This window comes from Tauraco erythrolophus, chromosome 2, assembly GCF_009769465.1.
Source record: "Tauraco erythrolophus isolate bTauEry1 chromosome 2, bTauEry1.pri, whole genome shotgun sequence".
NCBI classification, from domain to species: Eukaryota; Metazoa; Chordata; class Aves; order Musophagiformes; family Musophagidae; genus Tauraco; species Tauraco erythrolophus.
In genome coordinates this window covers 92,699,853-92,723,525 of record NC_141466.1, presented here as the reverse complement: position 1 = coordinate 92,723,525, position 23,673 = coordinate 92,699,853, and the positions used below count along the sequence as shown (strand labels likewise).

The window sequence follows — 23,673 nt, the reverse complement described above, 5'->3', positions numbered from 1 at the left end:
GATGGGGTGACAGCATCGGTGGACAAGGGTCGACCAACGGATGTCATCTACCTGGACTTGTGCAAAGCTTTTGACACTGTCCCGCACGACATTCTTCTCTCTAAACTAGAGAGGCATGGGTTTGATGGATGGACCACTCGGTGGATAAGGAATTGGCTCAATGGCCGTACTCAGAGAGTAGTGGTCAACGGCTCGATGTCCATGTGGAGACCGGTCACGAGTGGCGTCCCTCAGGGGTCCGTGTTGGGCCCGGCCCTCTTCAACATCTTTGTCGGTGACGTGGACAGTGGCATGGAGTGCACCCTCAGCAAGTTCGCCGATGACACCAAGCTGTGTGGTGCCGTCGACACGCTGGAAGGGAGGGATGCCATCCAGAGGGACCTCGACAGGCTGGAGAGGTGGGCCCGTACCAATCTCATGAAGTTTAACCAGGCCAAGTGCAAGGTCCTACATCTGGGTCATGGCAATCCCAGGCACAAATACAGACTGGGTGGTGAATGGATCGTGAGCAGCCCTGAGGAGAAGGACTTGGGAGTACTGGTGGACGAGAAGCTCAATATGAGCCGGCAATGTGCTCTTGCGGCCCAGAAGGCCAACCGCATCCTGGGCTGCATCAAGAGGAGCGTGGCCAGCAGGTCGAGAGAGGTGATTCTTCCCCTCTACTCTGCCCTCGTGAGACCTCACTTGGAGTATTGCGTCCAGTTCTGGAGTCCCCAACATAAGAAGGACATGGACCAGTTGGAGAGGGTCCAGAGGAGGGCCACGAAGATGATAAGAGGGCTGGAGCACCTTTCCTATGAGGACAGGCTGAAGGAGTTGGGGCTGTTCAGCCTGGAGAAGAGGAGGCTCCGGGGTGACCTTATAGCGGTCTTCCAGTACCTCAAGGGGGCCTACAAGAAAGATGGGGAGAGGCTGTTCAGGAGGGCCAGTTGTGATAGGACAAGGGGTAATGGTTTTAAAATAGAGGGAGGTAGATTCAGGTTGGATATTAGGAAAAAATTTTTTACTATGAGAGTTGTAGAACACTGGAACAGGTTGCCCAGAGAGGTGGTGGATGCTCCATCCCTGGAGACGTTCAAGGCCCGGTTGGATGAGGCCCTGAGCAACCTGATCTAGTTGGAGATATCCCTGTTCCTTGCAGGGGGGTTGGACTAGATGACCTTTGAAGGTCCCTTCCAGCCCTAACGATTCTGTGATTCTGTGATTCTGTGGGGTCTCACAAGAGCAGTGTAAAGGGGGAGAATCACCTCTCTCGACCTGCTGACCACACTTCTCTTGATACATCCCAGGATGCAGTTGGCCTTCTGGGCCGCATGAGCACATTACCAGCTCATGTTGAGCTTCTAATCTATAAACACCCCCAAATCCTTCTCTTCAGGGCTACTCTTAACCCACTCTGTGCCCAGTTTGTATTTGTGCCTAGGATTGGCCCGACCCAGGCGAAGGACCTTGCATTTTGACTTGTTGAAGCTCATGCAGTTAGCACTGGCCCAATTCTCAAGCCTATCAAGGTCCCTCTGGATGGCATCTCTTCCCTCAAGTGAGTCCACGGCACCACACAGCTTGGTGTCGTCGGCAAACTTACTGAGGGTGCACTCAATGCTGTCATCCATGTCGCTGACAAAGATGTTAAATAGCACTGGACCCAGAACAGACCCCTGAGAAACACCACTTGACACTGGTCTCCATGTAGACATTGCACCACTGACCACAACTCTTTGAGTGCGACCATCCAGCCAGTTCTTTATCCACTGAGTGGTCCATTGTGTCTCTCCATTTTAGAGACAAGGATGTCATGTGGGACAGTGTCAAACGCCTTGCACAAGTCCAGGAAAATGATATCCGTTGCTTTACCCACGTCAACCAGTGCTGTAGCTTTGTCGTAGAAGGCCACTAAATTAGTAAGGCACGACTTGCCCCTAGTGAAGCCATGTTGGCTGTCACCAACCACTTGGTTATTTTTTATGTGCCTTAGTACAGGTACCAGGAGAATCTTTTCCATGATTTTACCTGGCACAGAGGTAAGGCTGACTGGTCTGTAGTTTCCCGGGTTGTCCTTGGTCCCTTTTTTAAAGATGGGGGTTATGTTCACCCTTTTCCAATCTGTAGGAACCTCACCAGACTGTCAGGACCTCTCAAATATGATGGCTAGTGGCCTAGCAACTTCAGCTGCCAGTTCCTTCAGGACCCGTGGATGTATCCCATCAGGTCCCATGGACTTGTGCACCTTCAGGTTCTCTAGGTGTTCCTGGACCTGATCTGCTCCTACCTTCGGTGGTTCTTCACTCTCCCAGACCTAGCCAACATCCTCTGTGATTTGGGTGCTGTGGTTCGAGTGGTTGCCAGCTAAGACTGAGGCAAAAAAGTTGCTGAATATTTCAGCCTTCTCCACGTCCTCAGTAACCAGGTCACCTGTATCCTTCTGGAGAGGCCTCACATTCTCTCTCGTTTTTCTTTTTTCTCTCACATACCTATAAAATCCTTTTCTGTTATTTCTAATATCGCTGGCCAGATTTGACTCTGTCAGGGCCTTAGCTTTTCTAACCTGGTCTCTGAGTACACAAGCAACTTCCTTGTAATCATCCCAGGTTACCAGTCCCTGCTTCCATGCTTTGTGTATTCTCCTTTTGTATTTGATTTTAGCCAGGAGTTCTTTGTTTATCCATATAGGTCTCCTGGTGTTTTTGCCTGATTTCTTCCTTTTAGGGATGCAATGCCTTTGAACTTGGAGGAGATGATCCTTTAAAGTCAACCAGCAATCCTGGGCTCCCAGTCCCTCCAGGGCTTTATCCCATGGCACACCACCAAGGAGGTTCCTGAAGCGGCGAAAGTCAGCTCCTCTGAAATCAAGGGTTTCAAGCTTGCTGAGCTTCCCCCTCTTAGCTGCCCTTAGGATCTCAAACTCCACCATCTCATGCTCACTGCAGCCAAGGCTACCCACGAGTTCAACATTACCTACCAGCCCTTCCCTATTGACGAGAACGAGGTCTAACACGGCACCTCTCCTCGTTGGTTCCTCTATCACTTGGATAAGGAAGTTATCGTTAATGCATTCCAGGAATCCCCTGGATTGCTTGTTCTCCGCCGTGTTGTTTTTCCAACTGATGTCGGGGTGGTTAAAATCCCCCGTGAGGACCAGGGCTTGTGAACGAGCAGCAACTCCTATCTGCCCATGTAGGGTCTCATCCACTTGGTCCTCCTGATTGGGTGGTCTGTAGCACACTCCCACTGTAAAGTCTCCTACCCCTCCTTTCACCCTGGCCCACAGGCACTCGGTTCTTTCGTCATCACTTGCCAGGTGGAGCTCCATGCATTCTAGCTGTTCATTGACATAGAGGGCAACACTCCCTCCTCGTCTCCCCTGCCTGTCCTTCCTGAACAGTTTATACCCCTCTAGTCCAACACACCAATCGCAGGAGTCATTCCACCATGTTTCTGTGATGCCGATCAGGTCATAGCGCTGCAGGCTCACAAGCAACTCCAGCTCCTCTTGCTTATTGCCCAAGCTGCGGGCATTCATATAGAGGCATTTGAGTTGGGTCCCTGATGAGGTACCTGGAGCCCCCTGATGATGCTCAGGTGTTTCCACAGTAACCAACCCCTCAACAACCCCTGTGCTTCGTCCGCAACCCAGCATGACACCTTGATCCCTTGCTAATTCATGAGACTGCACGATCTTGCTAGTGCATTCCTCCCCCACAAGCACTGGCATACTGCATTCCAGCTCCCTTCCAGTGATCCTGATTTCACCCTCACCCCCTTTTATACCTAGTTTAAAGTTCTGTCTATGAGCCCTGCCAACTCCCTTCCCAAAACCCTTCTCCCTCTGTGGGACAGGCTATTACCATGCCTTTCTAACAGACATGGCCTCTTGTAGATCCAGCTGCTGTCAAAAAAACCAAATCCCTGCCGGACACGCCAGGCTCAGAGCCAAGTATTAATCTGCTGGTACGTCCTGCCTAATCCCTCATCTTTGCCCACAACTGGAGGGACAGAGGAGAACATGACCTGCTCCTGATCTCTTAACCAGGCGCCCCAAGGCTCTGAAGTCCTTCTTCATTGTCCTTGGAGTGGTTCTTACTAATTCCTCACTGCCTACCTGAAACAACAAAAGGGGGTAATAGTCTGAGGGCTGTACTAGGGAAGGAAGCTTCTTCCTTACATCTTTAAATTTGTCCCTTGGGAGGCAACAGACGTCCCTGTGCAGCAGGTCTGGTCTGCATATCGGGCCTTCTGCTCCCTTAAGCAGTGAGTCACCAATGACAATGACCCGTCTTTTATTCCTTACTGATGAGGTTTTAATGCCAATGGCAGTCCGACTAGGCTTTGGTGACACCTCCAAGCAGGGAGAACCATCATCCTCACTGTTTTCCAGTTCCTCTTGCAGAGCACTCTACCTGTTATGCAAGGACACCTGGGGGGACGGGGGAATTGCCAGGCAGTTGTACTTGCCACGCCGAGCAGGGACCTTGTGCCATTGCCCCCTGTCCCCTAATTCCTCACATTCCCTGATCCCCTTTAACCTCTCCACCTCTTCTTTCAGCTCTGCCACAACCAGATTATGGAAGCTGTCAATTTCCCTCTTGCTTTCCCTAATTTTTCCTAACCTACTCACTTCCTCCTTGAGCTCCAACACTCCATCCTGGAGCTTTGCCACCCGGCTTAGCAGGTCATCAACCTGCTCGCACCTCACACAGCCGTCTATAGGATTGCTCCCAGCTACCATTGAAAAGCTATGACATTCCTCTCAGCCTGTGACCTGAACACCAATATCCCTTTGAGTGGATGCTGAAAGCACAATTCTCCTCCTCCCAGAGCCACCATGACTCCTTGATAAAGTGAAGCACTTCAAATCCCGTCCAACAAACTGTAAACAGCAGCAGTTGCCCCCTCGTTAGGCAGGAACAATAGGCTTGATTGCCTCGTACTCGGTGGGATAACAGATCTCCTTCCTGATGGTTAAAATTCCATATGTGTTAGGGCCCAGAAGAGCATCCTCGGCACTGTCAAAAGTTTGTGATACTGTGATATATTGATTCAGGAGGCTGCAGAATCAGGTTAAGCAGGTATGAACTAAGATTTCACACCTTTTCAGAATACTGCCACACTAGGGAACTACAGAATCACTGTTTCTTAATGTTTATGCAAACTATATGACATCAACAGAAGATCACGAGAATGACTTAAAACATTTGGGAATTATCCTAAAAATGTAGACAATTTGAGAATGAAATCCTGTAAGGTAGATGGGAGTGCTGGAGTCTGAGATGCTGGGCAATTGCATTTAAAACCAATGATTAAAACAATAGGTATAGCCACAGTTGCCATCACCAGTACTACAGTCTCTCTCTTCCTAAATTAACACTACTTGGTTTTTACTTTCACTGAAAATACTCACAAATTAACTCAAAACTCTACTGGCAAACTAATGATTTGCTGAAAACAGTTCAGATCTAGTCCATACACACTCCTCAAACCACATTAAAACACTGAAAATTGATGGCAACAGAAACATTTTAGTTACGTATCAAAAAGAACCACCACTTGATAACCAAACTCACTGAAGTCAATGGGATGCAAATTTTATTTTGAGATTGACTCTTTAAAAACATCTATACTGGTAAGTAGACAACAGCTGTGCTAACATATTAGTACTGGAAAAGTAATAACATATTCTTATACTTACTGCTGATGTGAAGAGCAAACTCTAGTAAGCTTTTCCAACTCTTCACCACTTAGCTCTTTAGCTGAATTCCTCAGTGTTGTAACTTGACTAGGAACTGCTGTTTTCCATTTTCTTTCTAAATTAAATCAAAATAGTTTTTACCTGAAGTATTATGAAAATAGTATTTGCTTAACATAAAACATATATGTGAAACTAATTAATGGAGAAACACTGACAACTCTTCTGCGTATGCTCTACAATCTTGTTTCACACTATGTAAAGAAGTGTATGTTTTGAGAACACACTTTATTTCGATCACATCAGATTCACCAACAAAACCAAATTCAACCAAACAAAAAATAAGCTCCAAACAATTGTGGATCGATCAAAGTGTCAATTAACAGAATAAAGAATGGCAAACTACTTGTACCTGTTTCATGAAACATGCAGAAGAAATCTAAACCAGGAATACTTTTCTTGTAACAAGCTGAAAGAAATTCTGATATAAATGCTGCTTTTGCTATGTAACATTTCTAAGCCAGAAAAGTATGTACTCTATTATTTAGAAATACAAACTAAACTAACTCTTTCTTCTACCATATTAGTGTGGCCTGTACTGACCCCACTGCTCCTGTATGGAAGAAAGATTTGCAAGCAGCTGCTCGTGATACAGTCGTTCAAGCTGAATGAACTTCATTGCCTTCTCATCTGAATGGAAGGTTAAAGAAAAATGCACACATATATGGACATGTTATGATTTATTTATATTTGGCACCATAGCTGAAAGGGCAATCACTATGTACCTGAAATCTGACATAACTGAATCAAAACGAATAATGGTTAGCATCCAGATTTCTGTGCAAGGAAGAAAACAACAGCAGGCATGAAAACAGCATGTAAGAAGTAAAAGAAGTTGAGAAAAGTTCCAAAAATGAAAACCCTATTCTCTTCAGCAGTTACCTCTTCTCACATGCCTTAAGTTCAACAAAAGTTCTTCTAGAAAAGAAATGAGCAGAATGTTATTATGCTGTTAACCCTTATCAGAAAACGAAATCTCTGGGAAATGAAAGGCAAAACAATTATACAAACACCAGTACATATCTCTCAAGAAATACAATTATATGTCAATAACCATAACTCACTGAAAATATGGAATATGGCTCCTTTCTACTGACCAGCTGGAGACAGTATTGAAAAAATTTCTCCAACTCAAACTCCTAAAATATACCCTCCCTAACTATTGTATACATCAGTGTTGGACAGCTGAGTTCACCTTCTGTTTTCTTTCAGAAAATTCTGCTTACTTTTCTTCTATACGAAGAACTTGTTCGCCTTAGGGTTATCAATATATTCACAAAGGTATACGATAGTCATATTTTTTTGTAATAGTCAGGATAATTCTAGTTCCATCAAGCCCAAGTTATTTGTTTTTCTGTTTAAAGCCATGTTTTGCCAACTATTTGAAATTTAATTCTACAGTACAATGAGGACAGAAGTACAGTGAATGAGGTTCTTAGTAATATAGAAAAAATATTTTCCATTATTCATGCTAATTAAAGTACTGGAGTAATGATTACTAAAACACAACCAGTACTTGTTATTCTTGTTAGCCTCATGCAACATATACATAGCACGGCTTATAAACAACAATATTAATGGAAAGAATATTCCCTGCCTTCAAGAAATTTGTTATTAGAAACAGATTACAGATCAGAGATAGCCTTAGAGGATCACAACAACAAACCCTGAATTACTGTTAATATGAAGTTCTACACTGGATGAATTAAAATGTCTGTCATGGATAATTAATACAGTGCAACATGATCAAGCAAGTTCTTTCTTAACCTCAGGTTGCAAGTACAGAGGAGATATCCTTCATAAATATGTATTATACAGTGGTGTTGAATTCCACACATCAGGTGTACATTTGTACATTGCATTAAAAATATTTCTTTTGATCAGCTCTAAATATAGTGCCCTTCAATTAAAGCAACATCTATGAAAGAGAAACTGTCTTTCTATCACACTGCTGAATGCATTTTAAATTTACTGCATGTCCCCCTGCAGAGCCATAATTTACTACAGAATTTTTCCATGCCTTTAATTTGTGCTGTATATTTTGGATTTTCTGATGGAAGCTTTTGAATTCGAATGACCAAGACAGAAGAACAGTCTTCTAAGACAGTGATGGATGTTTTATTTTATGCATTGCTTTTATAATATTGCAAGAGTTATTTCTCTGGTTTTGTACTACAGGCAAATATAATTTGGCTAGGTTTCAAGGATACCTTTCCAGGTTTCTTATGCTTTGTTATTTAACCATTATAATTGCCTATTTGCTATATTTTGTTTATAACAAACAATCTGTATGCACAGATTTTGTAATTTATGACGCACCTTTGTGAAACATATAATTTAATGGCTTACCACTCTTGCCTCTTCTTTTTATAGTCTGATCATTTTCCTTTAAAAGCAAACAGAGGAAAACTCAGTCCACCTTTTCCAAAAATATAATTTCTTTTTAAGGTTTAATATGATTATTGTCTCCCACAATTACTGAGGTTTATCAGAGTAATTAGCAGCAGTTCAACTATTATAATTTTTTGATCAAACTTATTTGTATTATCTAGGAACAAATCAAAATAATCTGGACCATTGAACTAGCTGTTCTCAGAAGCAATCACCCATAGACAGGCTGAGAGAGTTGGGACTGTTCAGCCTGAGAAGAGAAGGCTCCGGGGTGATCTCATTGCAGCCTTCCAGTACTTAGAGGGGGCCTACAGGAAATCTGGAGAGGGACTTTTTACAAGGGCGTGTAGTGATAGGACAAGGGGCAATGGCTTTAAACTGAAAGAGGGCAGATTTAGATTAGATATAAGGAAAAAATTTTTCATTCAGAGGGTCATCAGGCACTGGACCAGGTTGCCCAGAGAAGTTGTGGCTGCCCCATCCCTGGAAGTGTTCAAGGCCAGGTTGGATGAGGCTTTGGGCAACCTGGTGTAGTGGAGGGCTTCCCTGCCCATGGCGGGGGGGTTGGAACTAGATGATCTTTGAGGTCCCTTCCAACCCTAACCATTCTATGATTCTATAGTTTCCTACCACAGTTTCTCAAACTACCTTGATGATTTTGACTAATTAGCATTTGGCAAAGAACACATTGCTATTGTTTGCAGGTTGCTGATCTCCCTTAGCTCAGTGTGTTTGGTACTTTTATTCTAATCTAGATGTTTGTAGTACATATTCTAATCAACCATTGTGATAATTTTGTTCTTACTATAAGAGTGCCATATTTAATATAAGAGAATACATACCTTATCTAGATTGGATATATTCCCAGTTGATAATACTTAGAATAGAACTTATCCTATAAAAACAGAAGTTGTTTGAAAATATTTTCTTACTTCCTTGCTTGTACTCAACTACTAATGATTGCATCAGTACAGATTTTGGAAGTGGATTTACTACTTAACTCATATCCCAGCTGTCTGATTAAGAAGAACTTGCTAACATATTGTATATTCACTCATGGGTAAATTACTGTTGTTTGCTTCTTTCTAACCCTGATCCACAACCTGTGAGTCAACAGTAAAGCATTTGTCTTTTATGTTTTATTGTGCTGGATTATTTTAGTATCGCATAAAAATTTCCACAAGTAAAAGGATACATTCCTCCTCTTGAAAATAGGTCTCGGCTATCTGCAAAAGCAAAAAAAAAAAAAAAAAAAAGGATTCTATAATTTTCATGACAGTTTTTTATCATAGTTTTAAACATCTGTTTTGCAGGTTCATATTTAGTTTGGGTAAAATACTAAATACTAAATGTTCAGACTAAATACATGCATTCTCATTCTAGGAAAGATGTTAAAAAGAATATCAAACAATAAAGAAATACAAAGTCCTCTGACAGAAACGGATTTGCTCAAATGTTAGTTGGGTTTTATCTTGTTACAACAACAAAGGCTTATTTCAGAAACTTTTTAAATGATCATATTAGAAAGTTTTAAAATGACCTAGAACAGAAGTACCGTCTTTACTGATATGAGCTGAAGAGTCTGAATTCTGTTACTGATCATTGCTTCCTTATGTTTGACCAAATTAAGGTCACTGTTGAGCTCTCCTGAGCATTACAGTGCAATGTGCTAAAATGGAGAAAAGGAAGTTTCCTGACTGAAAAGAAAAGAATAATCTTTGGATAAAAGACACTAAAAATATTGCCTATCAGAGACATATGAATGACTGTCCTGTTTATATCCTATTTACAGTAAATATTTCAAATACATAGAATTCAAATTCTGTGTATTTTAAAAATTTACAATATGAGTATCTGAAATTCATAAGATAAAAATAAAAGGACTCAAGTTCTTCATTTTTTTCTATATTACTCCTAGGCCACGTGCAGAAGCCAGACAATACTATTGCAGCAGCCTTCTGTCACTTCCTTTCCTGAAGCTGCTCTTTCATGTTAAAAAGTTTTAAAGATCCTCTACCTCATGTGTCAGTTCATTAAGCCTAACATCTTGGTATGTGAAGCTCTTCAACAATACAGCAAGTTATGGAGTTAAGCCATATGGCAGTTCTTTGATTTGCACTGTAGTTGTTAGGACATGGAGGCTCTTCCTCCTTAGGCCGACATTTCTATAACAGAATAATTAAAACTGGATTTCTAACAAGATGGCTCTGCCAAAAACGACCACTGGAAAAAAACTCCTAAAAATCACAATTCTTCAAGATTTGTTCTCTTAGATGGATGCTGAGCTAATACAAATACATCAAAACAAAATACCAGGGAGTCAACACAAGAAATAAGCAAACTTTTCCTGTTCTATTTAAAGCTCAAAGTGCTAACAAGGTTTAATATAGAGAACAAAAATCATCCCAAAGCAGTTACTGAGGACCAGGAAAATAAAACATACGACAGGCTACGTATAAAATACTTTAACACCTAAGTCAGTCTCCAGCACTTCCAGCTTAACGAAATGTGGAAGCTGACGTTAAATGCTGCTGTAACAGCTGCCGTCTCAGCCAATGACCAGGAATTGAACACAAAATCTCTATGCCTAAATGTGCGTCTAGCTGCAACATCTTAAAAAGCAACTTCACCCTGACTGGATAATTTTATAACACCTATCTTTAGCAGATCACTGCAAAAAGGAACAGTAAATATATGCTCACCAAGGATTTATACACTGAGGAGCTGCGTATAAACCAAGAACATGGGCATGCAAGCATAAGAGAAAATTATGTTCCGGTATCCCAAGTTATTGCTATATCAAAGCTACATATTTTAACTGCAGACTACTGATCCGCTTCCCAGTGATGCTTTTACTTTCAACCAGCTATTTCAAAGCCAAAATTACAAGCATGGAGTGGCAGAACTTCCAGAAGAAAAGTCAAGATGCCAGTTCGAAAAAAAAAACCCACACTTTTTCTGTGAATCAAGTAAAAGTATCAGTTTCAGCTTTGACTTGTTTTGGTTTTGCTTTCCCCCCTTGCCCTCCCCTCACAGAACTGGCATAAAGATTATTTCTTGGACTAAAAGGGCAAAGACACCATTGTACCAGAGTCCATGTGACCAGCCCAGAGAAAGTAAGTGTCCAAAGACAGTCAGAAAACAAGCATGTTTCTAATTAGAATTAGAATTTCACTTTGAGTTGGTGGTGGGGAGTACTATAGAAAAAATAGAGCTGATACCTGGAAAGAAAAGGTGTAACACTGTATAGAAAAGCTAACATGCTAACCGAAACATTTTTCTTCTAGTTCCTCCCTGTTGAAAAATAATCTGAGATTTGCAACAAAAAAAATTTATTTGTGCTTGCTAGAAAACTGGGCAGGCTTTCCTAGAAAGCTGAGGAATACTGATAGCTTTGTTCGTAAATGGAATAAAATGAAAAAAATAAACCTTTTGTTCCACAGAGTTCTACAGTATCAGTGATCTTTACAAGCACCAACTAATCAATCTTCAGGGACAGTGAAATTTGGTAGTCTTCCTATTTGCCATGCATGGTGTGGCAAGGGCCACGCTTGCAAGATGTGTCCTGTAATTGCAGGAACCCTGAGACCCGAACATTCAGGTTGAGATACCTCACAGTTGATACTCCAAGGCCTTCTGTGGGAGCACAAAAACATTCAGTCTCAAAATCTTTGGGGCATATGAATTTAGGCACTTATAATTAAGGGCTTAACAAGTAGGCACTTTTGTAAAAGTCTAAACGTGATTGCTCAAAAAAGACAGCAACTTGTTGGAGGACTCCAGATTACAAGTTGCATATTCCTGGCTCTTACTCTTAGTACCAACCACTAGACCACTCTGAGCCCAGTACCTCCAAAAGAGAATTGGTGAGTGACTTCTAAGGTTCTTTATTTGCATATTTTGTCTGCTACTCACAGTAGTCTTCTAAGGATTTCTGGAGCTACCAAAGCTCTGTATCTTTGTTTCATATATAAGTACTTCTTAGGTTCTGTATCAAGTGCTAAACAAATCACATGAATCCCATGCAAGACAGGACAAAAATTACACCCTGTTTTAATTAATTAAAAGTTAACCCTTAGAACACACCCTAATATCCCACAGTCCTTAAATATTTAATACAGTCTTCCCACTAACAACGTGGATTGTTAATACTCCAGAATATCTGATGTAGCTCTTTGTTTGACATTGAACTTTATCATACAGAATAAAAAGAGAATGTGATAGAAGAGTATTTGCTGGACTTGGCATAAAAGAAAGTTACTGGCAGGCTGTATTAGCCATCTGAAAAAAAAGATTGAAGATGACAGGTTCATTTGCTGGAAAAGGAAAAAAAAATTCTCAATAGGCTCACTTCACATGAAAACATGAATGTTATCTTTAAAATCCTTTATTTTTTCTCCTGATTAAAAAGTGTGTTATGATCCCTGTAAGTTCTGTTAGCTTTCTTTCACACACTCCATTAAAAATCACTTGACATTTCTTAGGAAAAAAGAGATAGTGTTTGATTACATGTTTGAATCTGGAAATGCAGATTCTGTTCTCAGTTCTGTCACAGTTCCTGTGGGACTTTCAAAGGTTGCTACCCTTAGGGTTGGCTTTCTCGTCTAAAAAGCAGCAAACAGATTTCACCTCTGTCATGTTCGATGACACCCCTTAATGTTTGTAAACAGTTTTAAAGTTTTTGCCCTAACTGTAGTGTTTTCCAAAACAGACCTTTGTACTGACTCATGAACAGCCACCAAATTCAGCAAAGCTACAAGCACAAATGGTTAACCCTAGTGCTAAGTTTCGAATAAATTAAGGAACAATATGAAATATCTTCACCTAAACACAGATTAAAAAGAAATAAATTAGTCAAATGTAAACTATCTATAATTTGCAACACTAAAAAGAAACCTCTTTCTCAAATATAATCGCTGATTTATGTCAAAGACAGTAAGAATGCAGGAGTGCCATCACAGTTTAGAAGTTTAAAATATCACAACCACTTGATTTTCCACAGTGAAGATAATGCAACTAAGTCAAACCAGACACTGTATAGTGTGTATATATATATATCCTATATCAGACACTATAGCCAAACAAAAAGTCTTCTAGTTCACTGTTAGTTTGACACAACTAAACTACAAATTAATACTGCATCAAGTCCTATCAACATACTCACCTTGCATCATAACCTCCAGGAAGAAAAACATACCTGCCAGTTAGTAAAAAAGATTGCTTTTCAAATCACACAGTATTTCCTTTGGTGTGGCAGGTGTGGCAACTGTGCTATAAAAAAGTATACACTAAGAAACCTTGAATCTTAGCATTCATGCTAGAAAGAAGTCTGCAATAGTAAAAATAATACCAGATTTAAAATGTTATTTAGACATCAGCTTGTCTTGTATCTATCCCAGTATCTTACAAACCATATTTAAAGTATGTTGAAGAGTGATTTTCCTAAATCTTGCTGCCAAACTAGAATTGTATCATTTGGAAAATTAGAAAACCTGGTCTTACGAGTTTCCTTTAACTGCAGAATATACTTTCAAGCCAATTTATAATTTAACATATATTAGAAAACCTTAGATATTTGCCTTGACCACCTCTTATACAAAATATCCTGTCTAGATATAAATATTGGCATATGTTGAAATAATGCATTTCTTCCTAATTAATAAAGGTCTCAGATAAAACCAAAATCGTGTGCAACACCTCAGAATCATAGGAAGTACCTGATGGAGACACAGGGGCAGTATTTTTGAATCCACCTCCTCAACCTCTTCACGGAGCAAAGAGAAAAGAGACTGCAACGTTTGTTTTTGTTCTTTTTGGTGAAAGTTTTCATTTGCTTCAACAGCACCTTCAGCATGCACAGAATCTGTATCTGTAATAAGAGTATTTTCCTCCTTGACTGCTGTGGTTCCCACTGTAGGAACTCCTTTAAAAAGAATAAGTACTTATGTTAGGATCTAAAAAATACGTCAAGTTGCTTTTTCAGGAAATTCCAATACAAAAGCTGTGAATAAAAACCTAATATCTTAAATAACATTCCTGCAGGTAAATAAAATACTGGTCTTGTCAAAATTAGTTGTAACAGGCCTGTCTCAGAGTCAGCTCACTAACCTGAAAAAATACAGTAACATAGATCAGGTATTTTTGTACACTTCTAACTGGGACCTGACTTTAACTTGGGGTAAAAAAAAAAACAACCACCACCTAGTCTAAACTGTTCTACAGAGTTTTATAAATAAGAAACCAGGATGACCTAAAATAAAAAGTGTTGTGACTGATGTTACAGTTTCAGCTACAAAAAAAAATTAATATTGGATCCAAGTGGACAAAGCCTACATTAAGACTGAATCATAACATAGCAGAGGCAGCAAGCAGGGCTGTTTGCAAAATGGTTTTGCTCAAAAAAGGCAAAAAGAAGGCAGGCGAGGAGAGTATGAAAGAGGTTCTCAGTTGGTCTCTTCACTCCTGCCAAGGAGCTTGTACACGGAGAAGTCCTAGGAAGGAAGGAAAGACCAACAATTTGAGCTGTTCTTCAGATGATACCACAGTGGCTCCTCACAGTGATGACAGGATCTTAAAGGATAGAAAGATGCAGACGATGACAGTGGGGAATTCTATCATTGGGGACAGATGCCCAGGTGGACAGTCCTCCTGAGTGAAAGGATGACCTCCCTAGATAGCTGAATAGTTTATTTGAGAGTCCAGGGAATGAGCAAGTAGTGGTGATCTAAGTTGGTAACAACGACACGAGGATGTGTAAACTGAATTTAGCCTCCAGGACTTCTTGCTACATTCTCCATGGTACATTCCCTAGCAGTCTACTGTTGCCTGTCTCCAATTTTACAGAAGTGAAAAAAAAGTCAGACATGTAGGTGGAGGACTGGCAACATAAGTGAAGGATAATGTAAAGCATAACAGTACAAAAATATTACAGGAAAAACCTTCTGGGTGCAAACCCCACATTTTATTGTTCGAAAGGCAATTTTTGGAGAATATTGCTGATCATGAATACGATAGTTATCAGGAAATGTTAAATGAGATTAGGGAAGAAGTGTAGAGCAGGCAGTAGCAGTGGGAAAAATCAGCTACCCATATACAGACTGGACCAGTTTGTCACAAAGATCAGAGAATAAAAGCAATAAACGATGGCTTCCTATAACACACAGTCTTAGGAGTAACCAGAGAACTACAGTTTATTCCACCAATTCATGAACTTTTTTTTTTTTCATAAAATGACATTGAAGTTGATAAATTTACATAGAACTGAACTTTAAAAAAAAAAAATCAATAATCCCATAATTGTTTTAAAACAATTTAGAGAATTTGGCCACTGAAATGTGCACAATAAACTTTTATAAGCTCAAGTTATGATGAGCATGTTATTCTTCCCCAACTACACTCATTTTCTGAAAATCACGTTATCATTTAAAAGCAGGACAGGTGAGGGCTCTGTTTCAAGTAACCATCACGCTTCGACTCTGTTTCTACAGTTTAGGCTCTCAGCATATTTCAGACCCCCTTGTGCTCATCGCAAATGAAACCTTATAGCAATGACTCAGGTTTAAGATTTAGGGCTTAAGAAAGGCATTAGCTCGTCCACTGAAGGCTCCACTGTTCATTTTTGGTTATTTTAAACTCTTTATTAAGTAAACTACCCAGGTCAGGAGTAATAATAATCTCTGTGTGTGGCAATTTTCACAGGGCTTATTGCCAGACAAAATATGGGTATAACAACATTGCTTTTTTTGATATTAATGCGTGTCTCTGCTTTCCCAGTATTTATTTGGGCTTGCTGTGGGCCAAGAGCAACAAGAGACATAATTGGATATAAGATTCAAACCAGGAAGTACTTTTAGAGATGGAACTGGAATTAAGGCTGTCTTTAAAAATACAGCTTTCTGTTCAGCACAAGATCATGAAATCAGAAGAGGGTCCTCATGTTCTGGCAAACCTTTCTCTCAGGAAAAAAAAAAAGTCACTTCAAACTGCACTTTATTAAGTAATTCATAATCATCTGTCATATCAAAACGTGAACGTTGACTGAAACATGCTCAATAGCAACTATCATGAAAAACCTTCATTTTAATGATATTGTGGTACTGTTGCTAACACAGTTTATTAATTGCATATTATTCCTACATATAGTTGAGCTGTCACCCACTCGGAATCAAATTCTGCCCTCAAATTACTCCCCTGATTCTGAAGCAACGCCTCACAGCCATTCAGGTTAACTCCACCTTCTTCTATTTTAAGCACAAGACAGCATTTGTGCCTTAGTAGCTCTACAATCAAGAACTTTTCTTGAGGCAGCAACACTTAGTAATGCTGGCCCATAACACCTTTCTGATGAAATAAAATCCCTATTTATTTATTTTTTCTCCGTGTTCTTGAAAAGGGCCCACAGCACTGCTTTTTTCTGGAATCAATCAATCTTACTGTCCAAAGCAGATTTTTTTTTTTTTTTTACTAAAGACTGGTATCTTACAAATATTTCTGATATTTTAAGAAGCAAGGATGAAGTTTTTTCACTTTGCAAAGTGAATATTTAAAAATCATCTTGTTCCAAACTAGAATGGAACCAAAGCCTTTATGAAAATAAACGTGAAAAGACACAGAAAATATCAACTCTCCAGTAGCCAGAGCACTCACTAAGAACATGGCAGAGAGCTGCGTTCAAGTTTCTGCTCTCACTCACAGGGGTTTCAACTGACATCTTCTAAGCCCAGTTGAGTGTGCCAATGTTTCCTAAGACATGGAGAGAAGCAAGCTTCCACAAAATTTCCCTAAGAGTTCACAGAAGCAACACAATGTCTGCAAAAAGTTTCAATTTTGCCAGACCCTGTGACTAAAAACAACAAACACATTTTCAATATCATCGTTTTTTGTTTTATCAGTACTGCAAGTATATGAAATTAAGATGCTCTTGCCACCTGTCTGAAAATGAGTCAGAGGTGCAAGTATGAGACATTTGCTATCAAATAAAGATATCAAAATAAAATTATAGATATTGTCCTCTGTTTTTAATTGAATTTTGATTTTCACATTCAGTAGCATTAGCTTAAGTCTGCAGTAACAGAAGTTTCCAGTACAGAAAACATATGGTAATCTCTTTTTTTAAACATCCTTTGGTATTCAATAGCAGAAAGCTGGTTCAGACTGATTCATTCAAGATTAAAAAAAAAAAAAAAAAGACCAGCAAGTATTTAAAAAAAAAAATTCATTTTCAAGAGAAGAGATTTAAAAGACAGGAGTGTTGGCTGTAAAGATATAACTCTAACTAAGCAAGCTCAAAATCTTGTTTAGTGTGGCACAGAACCCTAAATAAAATAACATTGCTTGACTTTTCATATAATTCAACCAGTTTATATTGATATATTTCATTTGCTGCAACAGCAAATCCATCCCAACCACTCCACTTTCTTCCCCAACCTTCAAGCTGCTTCAAGAAATAAGCTGAATAATTTACAGTAAAGTATACGTTGCAGAATTTAACTTGGGGAAAAATGATTAAGTGCAAGTTACCATGCTACACTACGTTAAGGAATTACACAATGTGATTTTACAATATTAAGTCTAGTTATGCCAGGGCTGATCTTTTTCCGAAAGACAAAATTATATTCAGAGAACAGGGATAATTTAAGTCCACATTTACAAAAACACATTGAAGCAGATGACATTTCATGAATCACTCTCTCTACTGCACTAAAGTTAGTACGATTCATTACAAGGAAACCAAGTATGAATAATCACCAAAGTTTAAATTTGTTAATTTAAACTTACCTCACTTTTTTGAACACCAGTGTCTTCCTTAAAAAGATGTAATCATAGTCTATCCAAAACTATTATTAGCATACAGAAAGAATGTGAGAGAAATCTGGGATCTGGAAGCTATGGACTTGTCAAGTCACTCTAATACATCTGCTGCAGCACCAAGACAGCTAAAAGGAGGTGCTTCTTCAAACAACACATAGGTGAAATCTTGGAACTCCTTACTCCAGAACACCAAAACAGACTCAAAAAACAGCTGCAAGTCAGGTGACAAATTCACTGTAAGCTATTACAGTCTACCAGTTCCCACCTGGGGAAGTCCTGAATGAGCAATTGCTGATGGCAAAGAGAACAGATCAACAAATCGCTACCTCTTTGCCTTGTCCTTACACTCGTACCTACCTATCCACTACTGGCCACTGTCAGGGACAGGATATCGAACTAGGTGAATCTTCAACCAGACACAGTGCTTCTTAACCTTGCACCTCAGTCCACTGATGGTAGGAGCTAGGCTAATTCTAGCTGCAACACATTGCAGGAATATACAGAAACAAAATAATCAAATCCTTAAAACTGTTTGTGCTTTACAAGCAAACATTTAGAGGGTTTCAAATGCATTGCAAGTGCAAATACTTGCTCTTTCTTCTGAGGTAAAAACACGTGTCCAGAGCGGAAGATTGGCTTCTCTAATAATCACCAATCTTCTGCTGAGCAAGTCCTGAATAAATTAAAATCAGTAAATTGTAGTTTACTATACTCCAGGTTTATTGTTTTAGCCACTAGCAAGAGAAGGAAGATGAACAACATGCTTTTTAAGTCAAATATCATCTCTTCCAGAATGGCAACACTTAATAGCGACCCTAACTGGTTTGCTTAGACGGAAAGAGGAGAAGATCCATAAATCTTTTCTTTAGCTATGACTCAAAGCAACTCATTCATGATTTCTCAATAGTTAAAAATTTAAAAAGAAAAATCATCATAATACATGCTATGCAAGTATTTAGTTCGTCATTCCAGCTCGCTTGTGTGACGCTCTGCTGTCACCCACTCAGGGATCTTCCATTCTTGCTTGATTATTCTCTCCTTTATCTCTAAGTTGGTATAAAGACAAGAAAGCTAGTTTGGTTCTTTTACATAGAGGGATACTCAGGAATTGTTTAGAACAGTTGGTGTTAAAAATTAAAAGGAAGATTCTTACTAAAATAAAGACATTCGTGATAACAAGAAATTGTGACAGGCATCGCATTGTGTGAAAACAGGAGAACGATCATGTGAGAATATTTAAAAAGCTGAATGTAAATTAGCCTGTAGGCAATGGGAGATATAATGTAATTTTATAGTTTGATCTTCTTTCTGTAACAGTCAAGGTTCTTGCTTAATAAAGTAGTAAGAGTTTGTTCATGGGAAGAAAGTTTTGCAGGCAAGATGTTCTATGTTGTGGTTTTCTACGTCTCTAGATTTTTCTATGAAATTTTCTATATTTTAGCTTTCTGCTTTTTGCCTTAAAATTGCCATTTACTGTGCACAGCTCGTTCTGCTGTGCTTCTGCAACAGTTGATGGCATTTATCAACAAGAATTCAAACTAACGGAGAGAGAATACAGGTAAAGTTTAACTTTCAGTGTTTGGGTGAACTTCTCCTTTTTTTCCTCTCATTGTGCTTCAGACACTTCTGTCCACATGTCTGTATCACAGTTCATCAACTTGTTTTTTGTTATTCCCGTCGTACAGATGACTGGTTCTCAATTACTTCTGCCAATCTCTAGTTTTAATTAAGTATTTTGTTCTATTTTTAAACATTAAATCTGCAGTTGAAATATACACTTAATGACCTTCTGCATCATTTCATAAGAACTCATTCTCCCTGTAATGACAGATTTCAGGATCCTCTTATCTCTACTAGAAAATATAATTTTTCTCTTCTAGATATTGCCTGTAAGTACAAGACACGGAACGCAAGGCTTCCTTCCTTTCCTTTCTTTACCTATTTTGTAGTCCTTTAAGATCATCATCAGTTTTCAGATTAGGCAATAAAGACTTGCCATTTAGCAGGAAAACTGTATTTTAAAATTACCTATTTTAAGTAGCCAAATTCCCCATCTTCTCAGTGTTTAGAAGAAAAAAAAAAAATACATCGGGGGAAAAAAAAAAAGCAGGCATGATTCAGTTGTTTCAAGCAACTTTCAAAGATACTTATACAATGAAACAGTGATTTTAGTTAATATATTTCATAGATTTCATAGATTTCATAGATTTCTAGGTTGGAAAAGACCTTAGAGATCATCGAGTCCAACCATCCCTAATCCCCATTAAACCATATCCTCAAGTAGCTCATCCACCCTATTCTTAAACACATCCAGGGATGGGGACTCAACCACCTCCCTGGGCAGCCTATTCCAGTGGCTGACAACCCTTTCAGAGAAGAAATACTTCCTAACATCCAACCTGAATCTCCCCTGACTAAGCTTATGCCCATTTCCTCTTGTTCTATCACCCATCACTAATGTAAAGAGCCCTTCCCCCAACTCCCCACCATCTTTTCTCAAGTATTTATAGGCCGTAATCAGGTCTCCCCTCAGCCTCCTCTTCTCCAGGCTAAACAGCCCCAACTCCCTCAGCCGCTCCTCATAAGTTTTATTTTCCAGCCCCTTGACCAGTTTAGTTGCCCTTCTTTGGACTCGCTCCAGGAGCTCAATATCTCTCTTAAAGCGAGGGGCCCAAAACTGGACACAATATTCCAGGTGCGGCCTCACCAGTGCCGAGTACAGGGGCAGGATCACTTCCCTGCTCCTGCTGGTCACACTATTCTTGATACACGCCAGTATCCCATTGGCCTTTTTGGCCACCTGGGCACACTGCTGGCTCATATCAAGCCGGTAGTCAACCAACACCCCCAGGTCCTTCTCCGCCAGGCAGCTCTCCAGCCACTCTTCCCCGAGCCTATAGCGATGCTTGGGGTTTTTATACCCCAAGTGAAGGACTCTGCACTTGGCCTTATTAAAGCTCATGCCATTGGCCTCAGCCCAGTGATCCAGTCTGTTCAAATCCCTCTGAAGGGCCTCCCTACCCTCGAACAGATCGACACAGCCTCCCAGCTTGGTGTCGTCCGCAAATTTACTGAGGGTACATTCGATCCCCTCATCCAGGTCATTGATAAAGATGTTAAACAGAACTGGACCCAGCACTGAGCCCTGGGGAACCCCACTGGTGACCGGCCTCCAGCCGGATTTAGCCCCATTTACCACCACTCTTTGGGCCCGGCCATCCAGCCAGTTTTTAACCCAAAGGAGGGTGTACCTATCCAGGCCAGCAGTTACCAGTTTCTCCACCAGAACACTATGAGAAACTGTATCAAAGGCTTTACTGAGGTCCAGGAAAACTACATCCACAGCCCTTCCCTCGTCAACCAGGCGGGTCACCCTGTCATAGAAGGTGATCAGGTTCGATTGGCAAGACCTGCCTTTCATAAACCTATGTTGACTGGGCCTGATCACCCGGTTAACCTGTATGTGCTCATTAATAGCACTCAAGATAACCTGTTCCATGACTTTGCCCGTCACCGAGGTCAGACTGACAGGCCTGTAGTTCCCCGGATCCTCCTTCCGCCCTTTTTTGTAAATGGGGGTAACATCCGCCAGCCTCCAGTCCAGCGGAACTTCCCCAGTGAGCCAAGACTGCCCAAAGATAATAGACAGGGGTTTGGCAATGACATCCGCCAGCTCTCTCAGGACTCTCGGGTGGATACCATCAGGCCCCATAGACTTGTGGGCATCCAGCCGAAGGAGCAGATCCTTGACCCGTTCCTCTTGGATCACAGGAGCTTCGATCTGCTCTCCCTCCCTGCACTCAGACACCGAAGGCCAGCTCACCTGGGAACTGCTGACCTTATTATTAAAGACTGAGGCAAAGAAGGCATTAAGGACCTCAGCCTTGTCTTCATCCCTAGTGACTAACGTACCCCCTGAGTCCAGTAGGGGCTGGAGGTGATCTTTAGCCCTCCTTTTGTTATTAATATATTTATAGAAAGACTTTTTGTTGTCCCTTACGGAGCAGGCTAGTCTAAGTTCCAATTGGGCTTTTGCCCCCCTGATTATCTCCCTACATGCCCTAACTTCCTCCCTGTATTGATTCCTGGATGCCTGCCCATTCTTCCAAGACTTGTAGACATCCTTTTTTCTTTTGAGATGTTCCCAAATCTCCTTTGTTATCCAAGCTGGTTTTCTACCCCGGCGGCTCGACTTCCGGCACACAGGGACAGCTCGCTCCTGTGCCTCCAGAATTTCCTTTTTGAATAGTAACCATCCCTCCTGCGCCCCCTTACCCTTGAGAGCTGTCTCCCATTGGACTTTGTTAACCAGACTTCTAAACAGCCCAAAGTCAGCTCTCCCAAAGTCCAGCTTGGCCGTTTTAGTGTTCCCCCTCCTAACTTCCCCTAGAATTGAGAATTCTATTATCTCGTGGTCACTACGCCCCAGGCGTCCTCCAACCTTCACATCTCCCACAAGACCTTCTCTGTTCACAAACAGCAGGTCTAGGGGAGCTCCTTCTCTAGTCGGTTCACTAACCAGTTGTGAGAGGAAGTTGTCCTCCACACTCTGCAGGAACCGCCTAGACTGTTTCCTGACTGCCATGTTATACTTCCAACAGACATCAGGCAGGTTAAAGTCACCCATAAGGACAAGGGCCAGTGAGCGCGAGACTTCCCCCAGTTGTTTAAAGAATAGCTCATCAGTCTCACTGTCCTGATAGGGTGGCCTGTAGCAGATACCCAGTACAATATCCGCCTTCATAGGCCCCTCTTTGATTTTCACCCACAGACATTCTACTAGGTCATCCCCAACATTTAACTCTAAACAGTTTAGATCTTCCCTTACATACAGGGCAACCCCACCACCCCTTCTACCTCTCCTATCCCTCCTGAAGAGCTTGTAGCCATCCATGGTAGCACTCCAGTTATACGAGTCATCCCACCATGTTTCAGTGATGGCAACTATGTCGTATTTTCCCCGGATAGCAAGAGCTTCCAGTTCCTCTTGTTTATTGCCCATACTGCGTGCGTTCGTATAGAAGCACGTAAGTTGGGCTTTCGACCCCACAGCACCCCTAGGGGGGGAAGTTTTATTACCTGAGCTGTTATTTTTGGGATTCTCTTTAACCTCTAGGCAACTTGTGTGTTGCTCTTGACTACACATATCACCCCCTAGTATCACTGAGGCAGCAGGCCGAAGGCACCTGCCTACACTCCTTTCATCAGACAATGGAGGGCCGTCCTCGGCTGTTAATCCTCTAAGTCTGACAATACCCCCCACCCCCTTCACATCTAGTTTAAAGCCCTGTTGATGATCCCAGCTAGTTCTGTAGCGAGCAGCCTTTTCCCCCGTGGAGACAAACCCGCCCCGTCCCTAGATAGAAGATCTGGCATTAAGGTCAGCCCGTGGTTAAAGAAGCCTAGGTTGTTTTCCTCACACCACTTTTGTAGCCAATTATTTAAATCCTCGATCTTTGTTTTCCATCCTGTGTCATGTCCTAGAGTCGGTATGATAGAAGAGAATATTACTTGGGCCCCTGATCCCTTCAACATTCTTCCCAAAACCCTGAGATCTTTCTTAATAGTCCGGATGTTTCTTTTCCTAATGTCATCCATACCAACTTGGAAAAGAAGAAGAGGGTAGTAATCAGTGGGCCTGACTATAGATGGGAGTTTTTTTATTACATCCCTAATTGTTGCCCCAGGAAGGGAGCAGACCTCCCTGTGTAAAGGGTCAGGTCTACAAA

General features: G+C 40.9%; 1 protein-coding gene across 1 annotated transcript in view; it reads right to left on the bottom strand.

Moving 5' to 3' along the window:
* The window catches only part of CNST (consortin, connexin sorting protein), a 64,524-nt gene that overhangs the window by 22,066 nt on the left and 18,785 nt on the right, over positions 1 to 23,673 (bottom strand). The window contains exons 3-6 of the mRNA XM_086631600.1: positions 13,852 to 14,057; positions 9,330 to 9,360; positions 6,287 to 6,373; positions 5,687 to 5,801 (exon numbers count right to left, since the gene is read on the bottom strand). Of these exons, the coding sequence (XP_086487726.1) occupies positions 5,687 to 5,801; positions 6,287 to 6,373; positions 9,330 to 9,360; positions 13,852 to 14,057 (439 nt within the window). The remainder of the gene's footprint in view (positions 1 to 5,686; positions 5,802 to 6,286; positions 6,374 to 9,329; positions 9,361 to 13,851; positions 14,058 to 23,673) is intronic.